This window comes from Tupaia chinensis, unplaced genomic scaffold (genome assembly GCF_000334495.1).
Source record: "Tupaia chinensis unplaced genomic scaffold, TupChi_1.0 Scaffold000279_1, whole genome shotgun sequence".
NCBI classification, from domain to species: Eukaryota; Metazoa; Chordata; class Mammalia; order Scandentia; family Tupaiidae; genus Tupaia; species Tupaia belangeri.
In genome coordinates, this window is record NW_006159762.1 from 382,660 (window position 1) to 400,100 (window position 17,441).

The 17,441-nt window shown below is 39.5% G+C and overlaps 2 protein-coding genes across 2 annotated transcripts in view; one reads left to right on the forward strand and one right to left on the reverse strand.

Moving 5' to 3' along the window:
• Nucleotides 1-9,256, forward strand: part of LOC102494214 (cytochrome P450 3A4) — a 28,977-nt gene extending 19,721 nt beyond the window's left edge. Inside the window, exons 10-13 of the mRNA XM_006150142.3 lie at nucleotides 1,682-1,842; nucleotides 3,657-3,883; nucleotides 5,250-5,412; nucleotides 8,714-9,256. Of these exons, the coding sequence (XP_006150204.1) occupies nucleotides 1,682-1,842; nucleotides 3,657-3,883; nucleotides 5,250-5,412; nucleotides 8,714-8,809 (647 nt within the window). The 3' untranslated portion in view covers nucleotides 8,810-9,256. The remainder of the gene's footprint in view (nucleotides 1-1,681; nucleotides 1,843-3,656; nucleotides 3,884-5,249; nucleotides 5,413-8,713) is intronic.
• A 5,618-nt stretch (nucleotides 9,257-14,874) lies between these two features.
• On the reverse strand, nucleotides 14,875-15,851 carry LOC102486716 (olfactory receptor 2AE1). The gene has a single exon (XM_006150198.2). It carries the CDS (start codon nucleotides 15,849-15,851, stop codon nucleotides 14,913-14,915), a length of 939 nt encoding a protein of 312 aa, XP_006150260.1. The 3' UTR covers nucleotides 14,875-14,912.
• Between the last annotated feature and the right edge of the window lie 1,590 nt (nucleotides 15,852-17,441).

A 17,441-nucleotide genomic window follows, 5' to 3' on the forward strand; every position in this document is an offset into this window, starting at 1 on the left:
AGTGTTATGGCCCCCCCACCCCCCTCCCCCCCCTGGAGAGTGATTTCTCTCTTTCTCTGGTGATTGCACATGCTTTATGGGAAAAAAAAAAAAACTAAAAAACAAAGAAACAAAAATCCTAAATTTAAATAGCCACATGTGGCTAATGGCTCCAATATTGGACGGCAGAACTCTAACCTTTGAGTTTTAGTCCAGTTTTGCTTTAGTATGACAGGGTTCATGCTTATTACGAGAAAGAATTAGTAGGTGAATTTGCCCAGAAGAGCATCACAGAAATCATCAATGGGAAATCAGAACTCTGTAGACCTTTCTCACACTCATTTCATATTCTTCTCACTTAGAATTACATGGTTGGGTAGGCAGCATGCCTGAATCTTTGTTTTGCATATATAGAGGACTTAATCCAGTCCTGATGAAACAGACCAGTGCCTGAGCACACTTAGTTTCTCTCAAGAGAAAAATCAAGAGAGGCCAATTTATAATCACAAGAGCTGTGATGGTAAGCATGAGGAAAAGCAACAGAGGGGCATGAACTAAGGAAGATGGCATTCAGGTCCTGATTGAATAAACTTTGTAAATTCCTTTCCTTTGTTCCTCCTTCACATTTAATTGTACATCTCCATAGCACATAACTGAGTTTTTCAAAAATATGCATTATGTTAGCTTCAAATTAAGGATATTACCATATATACCTTTCTCTTTGGAGAACTTTACATTCTTTACATTCATTACAAGTCTGTCAAGCACTTCCTCTCCAAGCCTCTCTCCAGGCTCCTCTCCATAATGTCTGATATCCATACTTATCTTCCCTACCATTATCTTTTTAGGTCTTTCATTTCTGTCGTAGTGTACAGATGTTCGGTATATATTGAGTAGGGACATACAGTGTTTGTCACTATTCTCCTAGCTCTTGGTCTATCTTTGTAGTTTCTGTACATCCTGAGATCACCAGATGAAAACTTCTACTCCAGTTCTGTTATCATCTGATGCCTTTCCTAGGTGTAATCTATGCTTCTCAAGCTAGGTTGTGCACACAAATCATCACTTCTTCCAGAAGTTCAGATTCTGATTTGGTAGTTCTAGGTCAAGGTTAAAGATTTGAATTTCTAATAAACGTCCAGATATTGCTGATGCTGCTGGAGCATAGACCACATTTCAAGTGGCAAAAATTTATCTGTAATCCAATATTGTCCTCTTAAATTCCCTCAAGTTCCTTCAAACATGTGGAGGAAGTGTTTTCTCTACAATTAAATCTTAATATTGCAAACTCTGTCAAAAATTTTCAAGGTATATTTTAGCTAGACTAATTTAAATTCTTATTGGGGGAGACTGCTACATCATGTTTTATTTACAGCTGAAATACATTTTCAATGAACCAAGTAGCATACTGATAACACTATGTAGTATGATAGACAGAAATTAAACATGTTGGAGATGAGGATGGCATAATTAGAAGCAGATGGCCAAGAATGTTACAGACTTTGGGAAAAACTGGATCCAAATTCAATTGCTTGGTTTCAGCCCTGTAATATTAGCATAAAAGCCACACCTAATATGACTCTGAATTGCTTTTCCATCTATCCCCCTAGCAATTTGGGATCTTCATTTGGATTTCTCTTCATCTAAAAGTTGATGTTTACAATGACCTGTTTTACCTAAGATGCCTTTTTTCTCCTTTTAGCTCTGACTGATCTGGAGCTTGTGGCCCAATCAATTATCTTTATTTTTGCTGGCTATGAGACCACTAGCAGTATTCTTTCCTTCATTATGTACACTTTGGCCATTCATCCTGATGTCCAGAAAAAACTTCAGGAGGAGGTTGATGCCACTTTCCCTAATAAGGTGAGTGGACTTCCTGGGAGAATTTTTGCAAATGTGTAACCATTGATTTAAATCAGCTTTATTAAGAAAAAGTCTAAAGAGAGAGAAAGAGAGTGAGCGAGACAGAGAAACATTGGTAATGAATGCTATTTAAAGAAATAGAAATCTTTGTAAAACAGTGCTGGGCCTGGTATATCCCTTATCTAATGCCAAATAAAAACCATACATGAGGGTCCAACAGGTGGCATGGTGGTTAGAGTGCTGGACTTCTACATAACTGACTGCAGTTTGAGTCCTGAATCTGGCAGCTTGCTTTTCACTTTTCCCCTCTCTCTCTGTCTCTGTCTCTCTCTGGTGAGTACGTGTGCCTTGTAGCAAATTTTAAAATAATTAATAAAATTAAATACATTATTCTTTTAAAAAAATACACAAAACTTCAGTGGCATCTAATCATAAGTTTTCACTGGTCAAGTGCCTGGATAATTAGTTCCACTGATTTTGGCTGGATGTGCTGTGGTCTGGCTGTTGGTGATCAAGCCTGTCCTTACCTGGACTAGGCAGGCTGACTCAGCTCTGTTCAACACACCTCTCATATCCAATCTTAGGCTACTGGTGAATAAACCAGTATATGAATCAGGAAGGTTTCCAAGCCAAATTCTTAACCTCTCCAATATGGCCTCTCAAACATAACACCAGGTGACAGGTACACATCACCTACACTGTTTTCAAATCTCTTCTCAAACAGGGCCTCTTTGCAGTGTGAAGAGACCTGGTCTCTGGAGATGGCATGGCTGATTTGGTGGTGAGGTAAACACAAAGGGGCCTTCTTTAGTGTTTACATTCAAGCCTTAAAATATCAACTAGGTCACCGTTCCAGCCACCGAGAATGGGACTGAGTGGGGTTTTCATCCTCTCTCTAACTTTCACCAAAACTGAAATTGGGTGCCCTGTTAGCATCTAATAGTAACCTTCTTTTGGCATAGTTGGGATAGAATGGGACCAGTTTTTCCTCAAATTATTCATAGAGTTTTATATAGTCTTTCCCTTTACATTTTACATATATAATCAAGAGTTCCCAAATGGAATTTTTTAAATAAAAAGCCTTATGTGGGTTAAGAGATTTGTTCTTTTACACATTCTCTTTCCTTGGTATAGATGTATGGCCTCTCTTTCAAAAGGAGACAGTGACTTTGGCATATTTTGCTTGAGAGTAATAGTCATAGTTTATTAGTCATATTTGTTCTCATGAAAGAAAAAAACTACTATATCATAATGTTAAGGAATTCAGGTAGGAAATTGACCCAAAGGTCTTCCATATTCCTAATGACTCCACTCAAACATCTCAATGGGCCACTGAGCAGGTCAAAGAACATGATAGTTATTAAAATGTCTTACAGGGGCCAGTAGGTAGCATGGTGGTTAGGTCACTGAACTCTCACATGGCCAACCATGGTTCAAGTCCTGGACCCAGTGGTTTGAGGATTATGCGGGGCACATGTGCATGCACACTCAAAATCCCAAGAGGAGAGTGAAGGAGAAATGATTGTAGCATAGCCATCCCCAGGAGGATAATATCTCAGTTTCCTTCTCACTGTCTCTCTCTGGCAAGCACACATGCCCTATGGCAAAAACTTAATTAAAAAAAGAAAGAAAGAAAGAAAGAAAGAAAGAAAACGAAAGAAAGGGAGAAAGAAAGAAAGTCTTATAAATGTTAAGGTTCTTTACCAGTATGAGTTACTCTTTAAAACTCCTAACAACATTTCAGTAATGTTGTAATACTGACTCAAAGTTCATTCCAAATCTCGATTTATCTAAATCCATTTCTTTCTTCCCAGGCACCTCCTACCTATGATGCCCTGATGCAGATGGAGTATCTGGACATGGTAGTAAATGAAGTTCTCAGATTATACCCAGTGGCTGGCAGACTTGAAAGAGTCTGTAAGAAAGATGTCGAAATCAATGGGTTATTCATTCCCAAAGGAGTAATAGTCATGATACCAAGCTTTGCTCTTCACCGAGACCCAAAATACTGGCCAGAACCTGAGGAGTTCCGTCCAGAAAGGTACAAAACCTCTGGGAACGCAAATCTACCCTGAATCAGGCTGATTCAAGCACATTCTGAGGTGTCTCAGTGTAGATGACAAACATGTGGTTATACAATCATTAGTTTGTAAGTCTTTATTTTTAGAAGTTTTTTTTTTTTTTTGAGAGGTTTCTGCTATAGGGTGCGTGTGCTCGCCAAACAGAGAGAGACAGAGAGACAAAAAGTGAGAAATCACCCCCCAGGGGGGATGGCCACACCACAATCTCTCTCCTCCATTCTTCTCTCGGGATCTTGGGCATGCACGCACACACGCCTGGAGTAAGTTTAAGCCACCGGGTCCAGGGCGCAAACCGCGGTCGACCATGTGGGAGTCCAGCGACATAGCCATTACGCTAACTGCTGGTCCCAGAAGTTTTTTATTGCAAAAGTTATCATTACCCAAATTGTGGACTAGAAATTACAAACTGTAGACTAGAAAGAAGAAAGCAATAGCCATCCACAATCCCAGTGCCTTAAGATAAGCCTCATTAGTAACGTGATAAATTATAAACATTTTTCTGTGTGTATATAGATAGTTTTTTTTTTGAGAGAGAGATTTTTGCTATAGGGTGCATGTGCTTGCCAGAGAGACAGAGAGACAGAAAGCGAGAAATCAGCCCCCCCCAAGGGGGATGGTGATGCTGCAATCTCTTCTCTATTCTGCTCTCGGGATTTTGGGCATGTATGCAAATGTGCCTGGCATGAGTTTAAGCCACCAGGTCCAGGACTTGAACTGTGATTGACTATGTGGGAGTCCAGCAATGTAACCATTATGCCATCCCCTGGTCCCTAGATATAGATTTTTAGCAGTTAGAATGATATCATCTTATGTTTGCTTTTGAACTGCTGCATACTGTATTTAATAATAAACTACACATTATCCTATGTTATGATTGTATGATTGTATGTATATGCCATAATTTACTTAGCCGTTTCTTTCAGTTATTCTGTGCTATTCCCTCTAGCTCTCTGAATTTGGTATAAATGTGAAATGTTTTCATATTCCTTTTTTTTCATGACATGGTCCCCACTTCCTTTAGTGTAATAGTAAAGGTGCAGGCTGAGGACCTCTGACATCCTCATCCTTGATGGTTTAAGTAGCCTCACTGAGGAAAGAGGAGAGCACATATCCTCTTGGCCTATCCATGGCTGCAGTGCTCTGCCAGTTCCCTTGTGTGCTCAGTAGTTGGTAACTCTCCATTTTGGAAGAGTCAGCTGCTTTCTAGAGGGTGGAGACATTCCTTCATGAAGGTGTCTTGAGCATGCCTTTGTGAATCTGAGAACCAATGTTGCTCTTGTGGTGTTTGTTTTATTAACTTGTTTTCATCTTCTATTGTGGAAACAGATTCAGTAAGAAGAACAAGGACAATGTAAATCCTTACATATACATGCCCTTTGGAACTGGGCCACGAAACTGCATTGGCATGAGGTTTGCTCTCATGAACATAAAACTTGCTCTCACCAGAGTAATGCAGAACTTCTCCTTCAAACCTTGTAAAGAAACACAGGTCAGAGAGTAAACTTTTTGCATGTATGGTTTTTTGTTTTGTTTTGTTGTTTGTTTTTTGGGTTTTGTTTTTGGTTTTGTTTTGTTTTGTTTTTTAAATTGAGGGGGTCTATGTGTAAAAGATAATATGCTTGTTCATCTCTCAGTAATTTGTTCTATGGGCCAACCAATCTATTTGGAATCATCTATGAGCTTTAAGGGTCCTTCATTTCTGATGTTTTAAATCTGTGGCTTTATAAAGACCAAACTATAAGGGTCTTCTAGAATCAATGCAAATCAGCAAGACTTGGTTATGTGCAGTCTCTTTGAACTTGAACTATGTTTTAAATGCACTTTCAAGTCAACTGGAGATGGGGACGTGTAGTGTACAGTCAGGAAGTGCAGTGATTACTTCATCATGATTTCCAAATGGTGCTCTCCTCCACCAGAAGTTAAAGAAGTTCTCAGAAGGTCTCAACCATTGGCTGTATGCTGGAATCACAGGGGGGCTTTTAAAAAATCCTAATTCCTGGGTCATCTCAGAATTCTAAAATAATTGGTTCTCCTGAACAGCCAAGGTTGAGAATCACTGATTAACAGCATTTCTACTAGCTATAAAGAATTCTTACAGTACAGAGCCTAAACTGGGTTCCTTTTACATCCCAGTGAGAACTCTATGAATTTTTTCTCTCTCCTCATTCACTCATTTCCAAGTCCTAGTTCAATCCTCAAGCTCTCCAAGGAGACTTCTCAATTTAGCCCATGACCCATTCACTCCTGACCTCTGTTATTGGTTACTCTAAGACTTTTATCAGCACCTAATTTAATATTTGTCACTAAAACATCCAGTTTGGTTCTCTACACTTTCTAATTATCTAGGAATGTCTTCCTCGCTTAACTACATCACCTCATTTTACTCCCTTTATCAACTCCCAATGATGCACTGAAGATTACTTTATTGCAAGCATTCAGTAAATGTTTAAGAAAGAAATTTAAAGTTTATTTGAAATTCTTAGATACAAATGTCAAACTATCTAAATTTTTAAATTTAACAAATGGCATTTGGTGTGTATGTGTCTGTCTGTCTGTCTGCAGGGAAAATATATAAATACCATTTGGAATATTAAAACAATAAAATGGGAAATTTATAGAAAGATTTGGAATCTCTCTTCTAAGGAATTTAAAGAACAGTTGTCATTGATTCATATCAAGCAAAGCCCTATGAGGCTTATTTGTGAATTTAATGAGGATTAAATTCAATTAGAATTTGTGAATTTAATTAATCTAGTTAATTAGAATTTAATTAGGATTAGTGAATTTAATATGCAACTCTTCCCCTTGTAGGCTTTCTGCATAGCTTCTATTTTATGTGCGACTTTAGGGCAACCATGTAGCCATCTTGTGTGTATAGACACGGGCTCAGCCCTGAGACAAAGTGGGTCTCTGGCCTATCTGAGATAGGACAGGTACTCTCTGGCAAGTTCTCAGTCATCTATAGGCTGGCATTTCTCAATTGCAACAACAATGTTCTTATCTATCACTCAACTGAGATGAAAAGGTTAACCTTTATTGGTGGCTTCATTAGCACTAGAAGAGTGACTCGATGAGAATGAGGCTAAAACACTGTAGAACTCAGAAGAACCTCAATAGTACCACCCTTGGAAGCTTCTAAGATATGTTATAAAGCAAAAGCATAATGTCTCCTACATGCCTCTTCCCATCAGAAATCGGATGGGTTCTATTGGGAGATGTGACTGCATTCTAGAAGTCAAGGACTGCCTACGTAATTAAAATATGTAACAATTACTCAGGGTTACATTATAAATTTCAATATACACAAAACCAACTTGGCCGACCCCATGGCCTAGTAGTTAAGGAAGCCATATCCCACATGACTGACTGCTGATTAAATCCTAGCCCCAGTCACTTGAAAAACATGCTAGGCTCAAAATCGCAACAGGATGGAGAAATGGAGGAGAAGGTGTTACAGCATGACCACAAATTGGGGGATGCTTTCTACCTCTCTCTTCCTTTGTGAGCACGCATGCACTCAGACAATTAAAATATAAACAAAAAAATAACCTTATATTATATAGTTTTCAAAATGGCTTGCTATAATATCCAGGAATCTGATTTCAGTTTCGTTTGTTTACTTGTTTTGTTATAGGGTATGCACGTACTGGACAGTGAGAGAAAAACTGAGAACCACCCTCCAGAGAGGATGGTCCATCACAGTCCCTTCTCCTCCAGTCTCCTCTTAGGTTTCTGGGCATGCATGTACACCCATTCAGCATGATTTTCAAGCTGCTGGGTCTCGCAGTCTAATACCCTGCCATGTAAGATCTAACACCTTAAGCTCCAATGACACCTACTTGGCACCTAGTTTCAATTTTTAAAATAATTTTTTTTTATTTAAAAGTTAAATCAAGAATACAAGCCACAGCTGGACCCATAGCACAATGGTTAAGAGCTAACACTGGGAGCCAGCTCCCACATGGCTGACTGTGGTTTGTATCTCAGCTGTGGTGGTTTAAAAAATATGCCAAAAAAAAGAAAAATATGCCAGGCATGTGTGCATGTGTGCCCAAATTCCTGAAGGGAAGGAGAAATGTAGGAAAGGGATTGTGGCATGACCATATCCTCTGGGGATTGTGTTCTCTCTCTCTCTCTCTCTCTCTCTTTCTCTTTCTCTCTCCCTCCCTTCCTCTCACAAGGGCACATATTCCTCGGCAATAAAAAAACATATTTTTTAATACAAAAAAAAAACACAAAAAAAACCAGAACACTAGCCAACATGATTTTGTCTCAGGCCTGGTACAGAATAGGTGCTCAACAAAATATTTTCTTGAGTGAGTGGATGAATGAATGCTTTCATAATCCCATCTTGACACGACTTACAGAATAAAAAGTATGAGAAGGACTAGCCAGTGATATGGTGGTTAAGGCAGCTGGATCCTACATTGCCACCTGCACAGATGGAGTCCCATGCCAAGCAGTTTGAAAAACACTCTGGGCACTGTGCATGAATGGCCAAAATCCCAAAAGGACTGAGCCATGGAGAACACATTGTGATGGGACCATGCCCCATGAGGGGTGCTGTCTTCCTTTCCTTTTCTGTGTGTGTGTGTCTCTCTGGTGAACACACGTGTCTTGTACTAATTAATAGAAGAAAAAAAAAGAATAAATAATTTGAGTTACATGATGCTAAAAGCACGTATATGTTCGTTAAGCATTATTTTACTTAATGTGTCTTTTCTCCTTTACTTCTGTTGGCGGTGATGCTTCATTCATTGCTTTTAAATATGCTTGTCTAACTGTTGCAGATCCCCTTGAAATTAAACAAGCAAGGACTTATTCAACCGGAAAAACCAATTGTTCTAAAGGTGGAGTTGAGAGATGCGACCATAAGTGGAGCCTGATTTCCCTAAGGATTTTGTTCGTTCTTCCGCGAAGCTGTATCACAGGACACCAGAGATGTTTTCACTTTGTGAATAAAATCTAGAAGTAAAGATGGTCTTAACCTACTGCATCTGATGAACGATTAGGGAGTCTGCACATTCATTGAGCTTTGTCAGTGTCTGTAGGGTTTTATATGCTGTGTAAGAAAGATGGTGACTAAGTGCCAGCCATGTAGACTCGGCCTCTCTGGTTCCCATAGCACTATCTCCATCCACTCCCAGTTAGCGCCATCAAGTCTTCCTGAGCTCTTATTACAGAATAAATGTTCCTCAGCCATTTTATCAGTAATTTGTAGTGAAAATGAGAAATATTGTGATGATTCTCATAGTAACACTTATGTTTTATTTCCAGTCTTCTATAATAAGTAGTATATTGAGAAAGTCAATAAACACATCTTTGTAAAAATATGATCTAAGGCCTTCGTGTACATTAAAAGAGAATCTAGAGGACTGAATCAGTGAGAACCAACCACTAAATATTCACACAGTCACTGGTTGTGTGGGGTACTTTTCAGAACTCCAATTTTTGTAACATTCAACTAAAGCAGTTGTTACTATACTTTGAATATTTTTTGAGATATGTTTGCTATAGGGTGTGTGTATGCTCACCAGACACACACAGAGAGAGAGAGACAGAAAACAAGAAATCACCCCCCAGGGAAGATGGCTACACCTCAATCCATTCTCCATTCTCCTTTCAGGCATACACGCATGCACACCCAATGTGAGTTTTAAGTTGCTGGGTCTGGGACTCTAACCACAGTCAACTACATGGGAGTCTAGCAACATAATCATTATACTACCTGCTGGTCTCTAGTTTAACATTTTAATTTCATCTCCCCTGCCATTTCTGGACACAGGAAGCTCATTTTCTTATAACTCTTCATATACAATTGTCAACTCCCAAGTATCCTAACACAATAAACACTGAATAAAGAAGGGTTTATTGGTCCATTGGGCAGTAAAACTAAAAGCATTTGCCAGTTTTAGCTGGTAGAAGCTGCACAAGGTTCTTCTTTTTCCTTTATTGCTCTTTCCTTTCCCTTCCTGAATAATCCAGTTCCAAAGCCATTAGGTGTGTCACAGCAAGGTACTGGCCACAACATTAGCACAAAGTAAGGAGTCCAAGACCGGGTAGGGCAGAGGGGTTGAGGGGTAGCCTGGCCTTGGTGTGAGAGCTCAAGAAGGTGAGAAAGAGTCCACTCAGACGGGTGGCCTCATGAGAGCAACTGGAGCCTAGATGGTGCGGCAAAACAGGTGAGGTGAGGAGAGAACTGTGAGTGGAAAGGGGTGGACGGGGTTGGCTACGTAAAGGGGGGTTGACCAAATAATAGGATTTCTCAAGCTTGGTTTCTTTCTATTGGAGAAAGGAGTCACTGATTCAGAAAGGGAGAAACTCAGAAAAAAATTCAGCCTAGAGTGGAATGTCTTTGTAAATTCATGCTTTTCTAGATGCATGATAAATAGACAATATAGATAGATGACAGATGGGTAGGTGATAAATAGATATATAGATGCCCCTTAGGAAATCAATGGGACAAATCAAAAGGACACAGAAGCCAGCCTGAGGGCCTTCTACCAACTAAATAAAAGACCATTTGGACAGTATAATAAGTAATGAAATTAAGAGACTATAATGAAATAGGAAAACATGAGTACATACAGGTATATCCAAGTAAATGAATAAACTGAACATTTGATAAATATTACTGCACAGTTTCAAAGTCGACTACCAAAATACCCACTATTTATAAAGGGAAAGAATGCTCAGGGAAGAAACCTAGCACACCCCCTGACTCAAGTCATCAGAGGCTACATCATCGGGAATAGGGTAAGTCAGTCCTGGAGACCTGCAACGATGCAGTGAGGACACAGGGTCACCTCTGTGCAATTCCTGTCAAGGAGGCAAACCTGAGCAAAATCGTGAAAAACATCAGACCCTGGAAAATTCTACTCCCAGCCTGTGACTGCAATCTTTAGCAAAGGGAAGGTCAGGCGAGCCAAACCCATACTGAGCAGCATCCAGACTGAAGGAGACTAAGAGATGCAACAACTAAACACACTTGGGCTGGATCCTTCTGCTACAAAGAACATTATTGTCACCGTGGGGAAACTCACATGGTGCCTGAGGATTAGGTGGCCCAAATGTATCAGTGTTAACTTTCTGATGTTGATGGTCATATTGTGATAATGTAGGAGAATATCCTTGTTTTTAAAAAGTATAAAGAATTTTGTATCAGCAGATGGAGTGATGGTTATGTTGACCTACTCCTACCAAGTCAAGTCCTGGACCCAGAAGCTTGAAACTCACCCCAGGCATATGTGTGTGTGCCCAAAATCCCAAGAGGAGAATGGAGGAGAAGGGATTGTAGTGTGGCCATCCCCTCAGGGGGTTGGTTTCTTGCTTTCTGTTTCTCTCTGTCTTTCCTGAGATCACACGCACTGTATAGCAAAAATCTATCCATCTAAAAAAAAAAAGAAAGAAAGAAAAGAAAGAAAGAAAAGAAATAAGAGGATTATAGAGCCAGTCCATGGCATGGTGGTTAGGGTAGCTGCATCTACCACATATGGCTATGTGTGCAGTTCAAGTCCTGGACTCTGCGGCTTAAGAAACATGCCGGATGCATGTGTGCCCAAAGTCCTAAAAGGAGAGATTGGGGAGAATGGATTCTGGCGTGATTATCTCCCCAGGGGTATTTTTTTCTCTCTCTCTAGCTCGCTCTTTCTCTCTCTCTCTCTCCCTTTCTCTCTCCAGTGAGAGCATACACCCTCTGGAAGAATTTTTTAAAAACAAATAATTATAAAGTTTAGGTCACCAACTTACTTTCAGATGGTACAAGTAAATAGTTTTTAAACATACTTCTGTCCAAATTTGTGATCACTTTAGTGTGGGGAGGGCACACAGACATTTTTTCCTGTGTAAAAAAGTACTTTTCCCTCTCTCTTAATCTTGCAGATATTGCTCATTAATTAATTTATTTATTTTAACTCCCAGAGGGAGCATGCACTTGACAGACAGACAGACAGCAGAGGACAAAGGGGAAGAAAATAAACTCCAGATGGTGCGTGGACCAATTGCAATAGCTTTTCCTCCATTTTTCCATCATGCCGAGACCTTGGGTTCACACATACATGTGCCAGGTGTGTTTTTCAAGTCACAAGCAACCAGGATTCCAACTGTGGGATTGGTCATGTGGGATCCAGCTCCCTCAATCACTAGGCTAAGGGGCTGGCCCATTATCATTCATTTAATAGAAGAAGGCAGTACTACTCAGTGATTGAGGGCATAGGCATTGAAGCTGGAGCTCCCTCCCGGGTTTTCTTTTCTTTTCTTTTCTTTTTTTAATTACTTCTTTAATTTTATTTATCATGATTATTATCATGTTTCAATTTGCTACAGGACATGTGCACCCACCACAGAGGAAGAGAGAGACAAATGACAAAGTGAGAAAGCAAGATGCCAGGTCTGAGACTCAAACTGCAGTTGGTCATGTGGGAGTCCAGTGTCCCAGCACTGTGCCACCTTCTGACTCCTTTCTGGATTTTGAATCCAGGTTCAATCTTGGGTGTAGTCTAGATAAATCATTGCTTTAAGCAAATGAGGTACCTTTTGCCCCTGTGCATAGCTAAGCTCACAGAGTTTGGACTGAATTTTAGCACATATATGCCCCTCAGCTGAACGCCAGTGTGCAGAGCAGCTCTGTACCAGCCACTGTTTTAGCTCGGCTTTCCTAAAAGGAGAGCCTGAGATGGGGATGCTGGTGATTTACTGAGAGAGACCTTCCACGTGAAGGGGAGTTAGAGGAACTGGAGAAGATGGGAGAGAAAATTGGAGTAAAGAAGGGGTTTTAGCAGAGCATTGATTCAGCCTGATCCCATGAGGGAAAACTCGAACCAGAACTGTATTTCAGAGCCAAGCCCATTTGGGGACTATTAACATAGAATCTCAGATAATCTTATTTTCCCCATTAAACACTTGAGATTACTGAGATTTACAAAGGGTATTAATAATTTACTAGGTATCCCATTGTTAGCAAATAACCAGCTCTAACTCAGATCATTCTCATTCCAAATTACATGGTCAGGAAACAGAAAGTTATTTTCAGCTAGAGAAATAATTAAAACTGAAATGGCGAGTTTAAGGTAAACCAAAAAGTACACAAGTATATGGTTTAAGATGTTAAATATAACAAGGACAAATTCTAAACATCTAATTTAGTGCCTGGATCATAGTAGGCACTCCATAAATATTTGTTAAATACAATACATATTATAAGAACTATCAATAATATGTATTTTTATTATGTAAGTATACAAAATATATTACTCCTTCCCTTCCAAAATCTACTGTAATTCAAGAAAATCTAAGGTCTATGCGTATAACTTTCATGTCATCCATCCTTTCTTTCAAAACAGTTTCAACCACTCTTTACTTTCATGATTCCAATATTAAGCAACACATTCCAATTTTATATTCCATAAATACTCTCTGGTGGCATGTTTTATATATGTTTCTCTTAATGAAAATAGCAGAGAAAACTCCCTTAAACATTTACCTTTCTATCGTTTTCTGAACATCACTGGCCTTGCCATCGTTTGTATTTTTCCAGAGAGTGTGTGTGCTCACCAGAGAGACAGAGAGACACTGAAAGAAAGAGAGAAAGCACTCTCCAGTGATCCCTGGTCATGCTTGCAATCCTTTTCCTCAATTTCTCCATCTCACCAGGATTTGAGTCACACATGCACTTGTGCCCGGTGTATTTTTCAGGCCACTGGGATGGGGATTGAAAGTGTGGATGGCCAAAGTGTGGAGGCATTCGGAGATCCAGTCCCAAGAAATACAAAGGACCCTCAATAGAATCAACCCAAGAAGATCTTCTCCAAGACACACTATAGCCAGATTGACCAAAACCACAAAGACAAGATACTAAGATTGGCAAGAGAGAAATGGCAAGTTACCTATAAAGGATATCCCATCAGGCTAACAGCAGAGCTCTCATTGGAAAAAATGTGAACGAGGAAAGAATGAGAAAATATATTCCAAGTGTTAAGGGAAAAGCAAGTTCAAACAAGAATACTGTACCTGGCAAGATTATCCTTCATATGGGAAGAAAAGGCAAGAACATTCTCAGATAAACAAAACCTAAAACACCACCAGACCAGATCTTCAAGAAGTTTTGAAGGGAGTGCTATACCAGGAAAATTAAATCCAGACACACAGGAATAAGAGTTCAAAACTAAGAAAATGGCCAACTTAATTGTGGGAACAAGTCTGGAATTGAATATTATATCCCAGAATTTAATCAGGAAGATTGACTGAACTGATGAAATAGAATTTTATGACTTTTGACTAAAACATTGCTGATTTTCTTCTAGGCTTTGTTTTTCAGTTTTAAGAATTTTGGTCCTGTCTTGAGCTGCCTATAGGTTCATGCACATAATATTTGAACAGAATCCTAACCTGTTTCCTGGCTTTAAGTTTTAAGTAAAGTTACTTAGCATTTTTTTATTTATTAAAGCTAAAACTGCTTTTTTTGAAATAAAAAAATATTAAAAATACCTACTTAATGACCTTAGTAATCTCTATAGCATCAGCCAGGTGCTACCTTAGAGAATATTAGTTCTACTCAGAGTTTCATGCCTAAAGTCAGACATGTATTCCCAGATATGTATATATACCAACTGAACTTGCTATTGAGCGTAATTAGATTATTTAAGAAATTTTGTGAATCAATAAAATGTGGAGGAAAAAAGGTATGGTAAACTACTCTAGACACCTGAGATAGTGTGGGAGGAGGGGGGAAATGGCAGCGGGTGAGAAACAGGGGATGCTCAGTGAATGAATGTAAATTAATTAATTAATTAAAAATTTAAAAAAAGAAATGTACTCCATGGTGCTTGGATGCCTGATAACTAGTTAGAAAAGTGGGATTATGTGTTAACTATGTCATCTAGCAGCAGTCAAAGAACATAAAGGATCTAAGTCCATGGAAAACATTGGAGGCTTACCAAGATCAATTTGAGAAGTTTTTCTCATTCCACTCTATACCAAAGGCAACTAAAATCAGTGGGTGCTAACATCTCTCTTCATTACCCTCCTCAGAGCCGTAGCTACATCCTTATTTCTCAGAGTATAAATCAGAGGATTCAGTGTGGGAGTAATGATGCTGTAGAACACAGAACCAACTTTGTCTTGCAATGGAGTGTGCTGGGACCTGGGTCTCATATATGAGAAAATGCAGGCACCGAACCAGAGGGAAACCACCATGAGGTGAGAGCTACAAGTGGCAAAGGCATTTCTCTTACTCCCAGCTGAACGCATCTGAATGACATTGTACAGGATCAAGGCATAGGATGTAGAAACCAGGAGGATGGGGAGAAGGAGATTTATGATGCTGCTGATGTACACGATGCTCTCATAAATAGTGATATCACCACACACCAACTTCAAAACAGCTGGAAGCTCACAATAAAAGTGATGAATTTTCCGAAGTCCACAGAAAGGGAAGTGCATCAAGATTGCTGTGTGAATTAGGGAGTTCACAGTTGCTCCCGACCAAGACATGGCGGCCATCATCAGCCCCACTTTTCTGTTCATGAGCACAGAATAATGCAGTGGACGACAGATGGCAACATAGCGGTCATAGGACATAAAAGCCAGGAGAAGACATTCAGCACCACCCACAGACAAATAGAGGAAGTGCTGGGTGGCACAACCCACAAAGGAGATGGACTTCTTTCCAGACAGGTAGTTGATAGCCATCTTGGGGATGGTTGTGGAGACATATATCAGATCCATGAGGGAAAGATGGCTGAGCAGGAAGTACATTGGTCTATGAAGGTGGGGATCAACATAGATGAGGAGAATGGTGAGGCTGTTGCCACTCACTGCAATGAGGAAGAGCATCATGGTCAAGGAGAAAAGAAAAAGGTGGGTGAGGGAGTCATCAAAGAGGCCCTCAAGGATGAAGTCTGCCAGGGAGGTCTGATTCCTCTGCCACATGTTTCCTTTTCAGCCCCTGAGAAAACAGAAAGTGGAGATAAAGGACAACACCAGAAATGCTGGGGCCCAGCTTACCTGACAGAAAGCACAGTTTGATTAAAGAAATAATTTGTGAAGAAATGTTTTTCTATCCCTAATTATTCAACAACTCTAGGGACTAGCAGTTAGTGTAATGGCTATGTCGCTGGGCTCCCACATACTCGACTGTGGTTCACGTCCTGGTAACCCTTTCCCCAGAAGAGAATACATTTTTTTTAATCTCTGGGTGCTATTTATTTTTTTCTGATTCATATGTTCTCTGTCATATACTATAATTTAAAACAAAAACATTATGTTAATATTAATTAAAATATTAATATTCATCTAAAAACTAGGAAGACAGGTGTATTACTACTATTAACAGAATGGATCATCCTTTCCAAGTGCTACACCATTCTTTGAATGTCAGTTACCCCCCTTTTCCCAGTCTTTCTTGTCATTGTCCATAGACCCATAAAAAAACATCCAGGGGGATCAGCAGGTGGCATAGTTAAGGTGCTGGACACTCCCACATGGCTGACCATTGTTTGAGTCCCAGACCTGATGGCTTGCTTTCTCACTTTCTCTCTCTCTCTCTCTCTCTCTCTCTGTCTCTCTCTGGTCAAATTAAAATAAATGAATGAATAAATAAAATTAAATAATTTTAAAAAAGAGAAAAAATCCATAGTAGCAGGACAAGCATTATGCTTGGCTTCATCACCAAGGCCACAGTCACCACTGTGTATCCACTCTGCCAATAGCTAAGATTAACACTAAGCCCCTGATATGGCGCCATTCTTTGGGGTGATCAGCCAGCTACTTAGTGGCAGACCAATTATCTTGCACCACTTCCATCATGGAAGGGAGAGTACTTTGTTCTTACATCAATAGACACTCTGAATATGAATTTTCCAACTTTGCCTTCAGCACTGCTACCAAAAATGTCATCTATGGAGTTATAACATGCTTTATCCACCGTGACAATATTCTGTGCTGCACTGCTTCTGAACAAGGAACTGATTTCACAGCAAATGAAGTATGGAAATGGGTCCAGGCTCGTAGAATTCACTGTTCTTACCATAGGTCCTCCATCGTCCTGAAACCGTTGGCCAAATGAAACAGTGAATGGCTTTTCAAAGACAGTTACAGCAACAGCTAGTTGACAACACCTCACATTGCTGGGGCGATGTCCACTGAGATGTAGTACATACTTTAAATCTGCATCTAATTTATGACATTCTCCTATAGCAAGGATTCATGGCCCCTGAAATCAAGGGAATGAAATAAAAGTCAGCCTTCTTATTATAAAAATCTACCATAGTTATTTACCTGAAATAAACAAGAGTTAAGTCCAGGAAAGATCTGAGCATCTTCAGACTATGAATCAGACTAATAGAGCTGGAATTATTACATTTAATCAGCCAAATTTCTCATTTTCTTCTTCATCCAATTATCACATGAATACTAAACAGTATAACACTTTACCAGTTTGATTTTTTAAATTCAAAAACCCTATCTAAACTGATCCCCCAAATATCTCTCTATCCTTTTTTGTTTCTTTCCTCTTAACTT

Bases quoted from the DNA above. Each gene is read 5' to 3' on its own strand.
- LOC102486716 (XM_006150198.2), bottom strand. From the start codon at position 15,851: ATGTGGCAGAGGAATCAGACCTCCCTGGCAGACTTCATCCTTGAGGGC.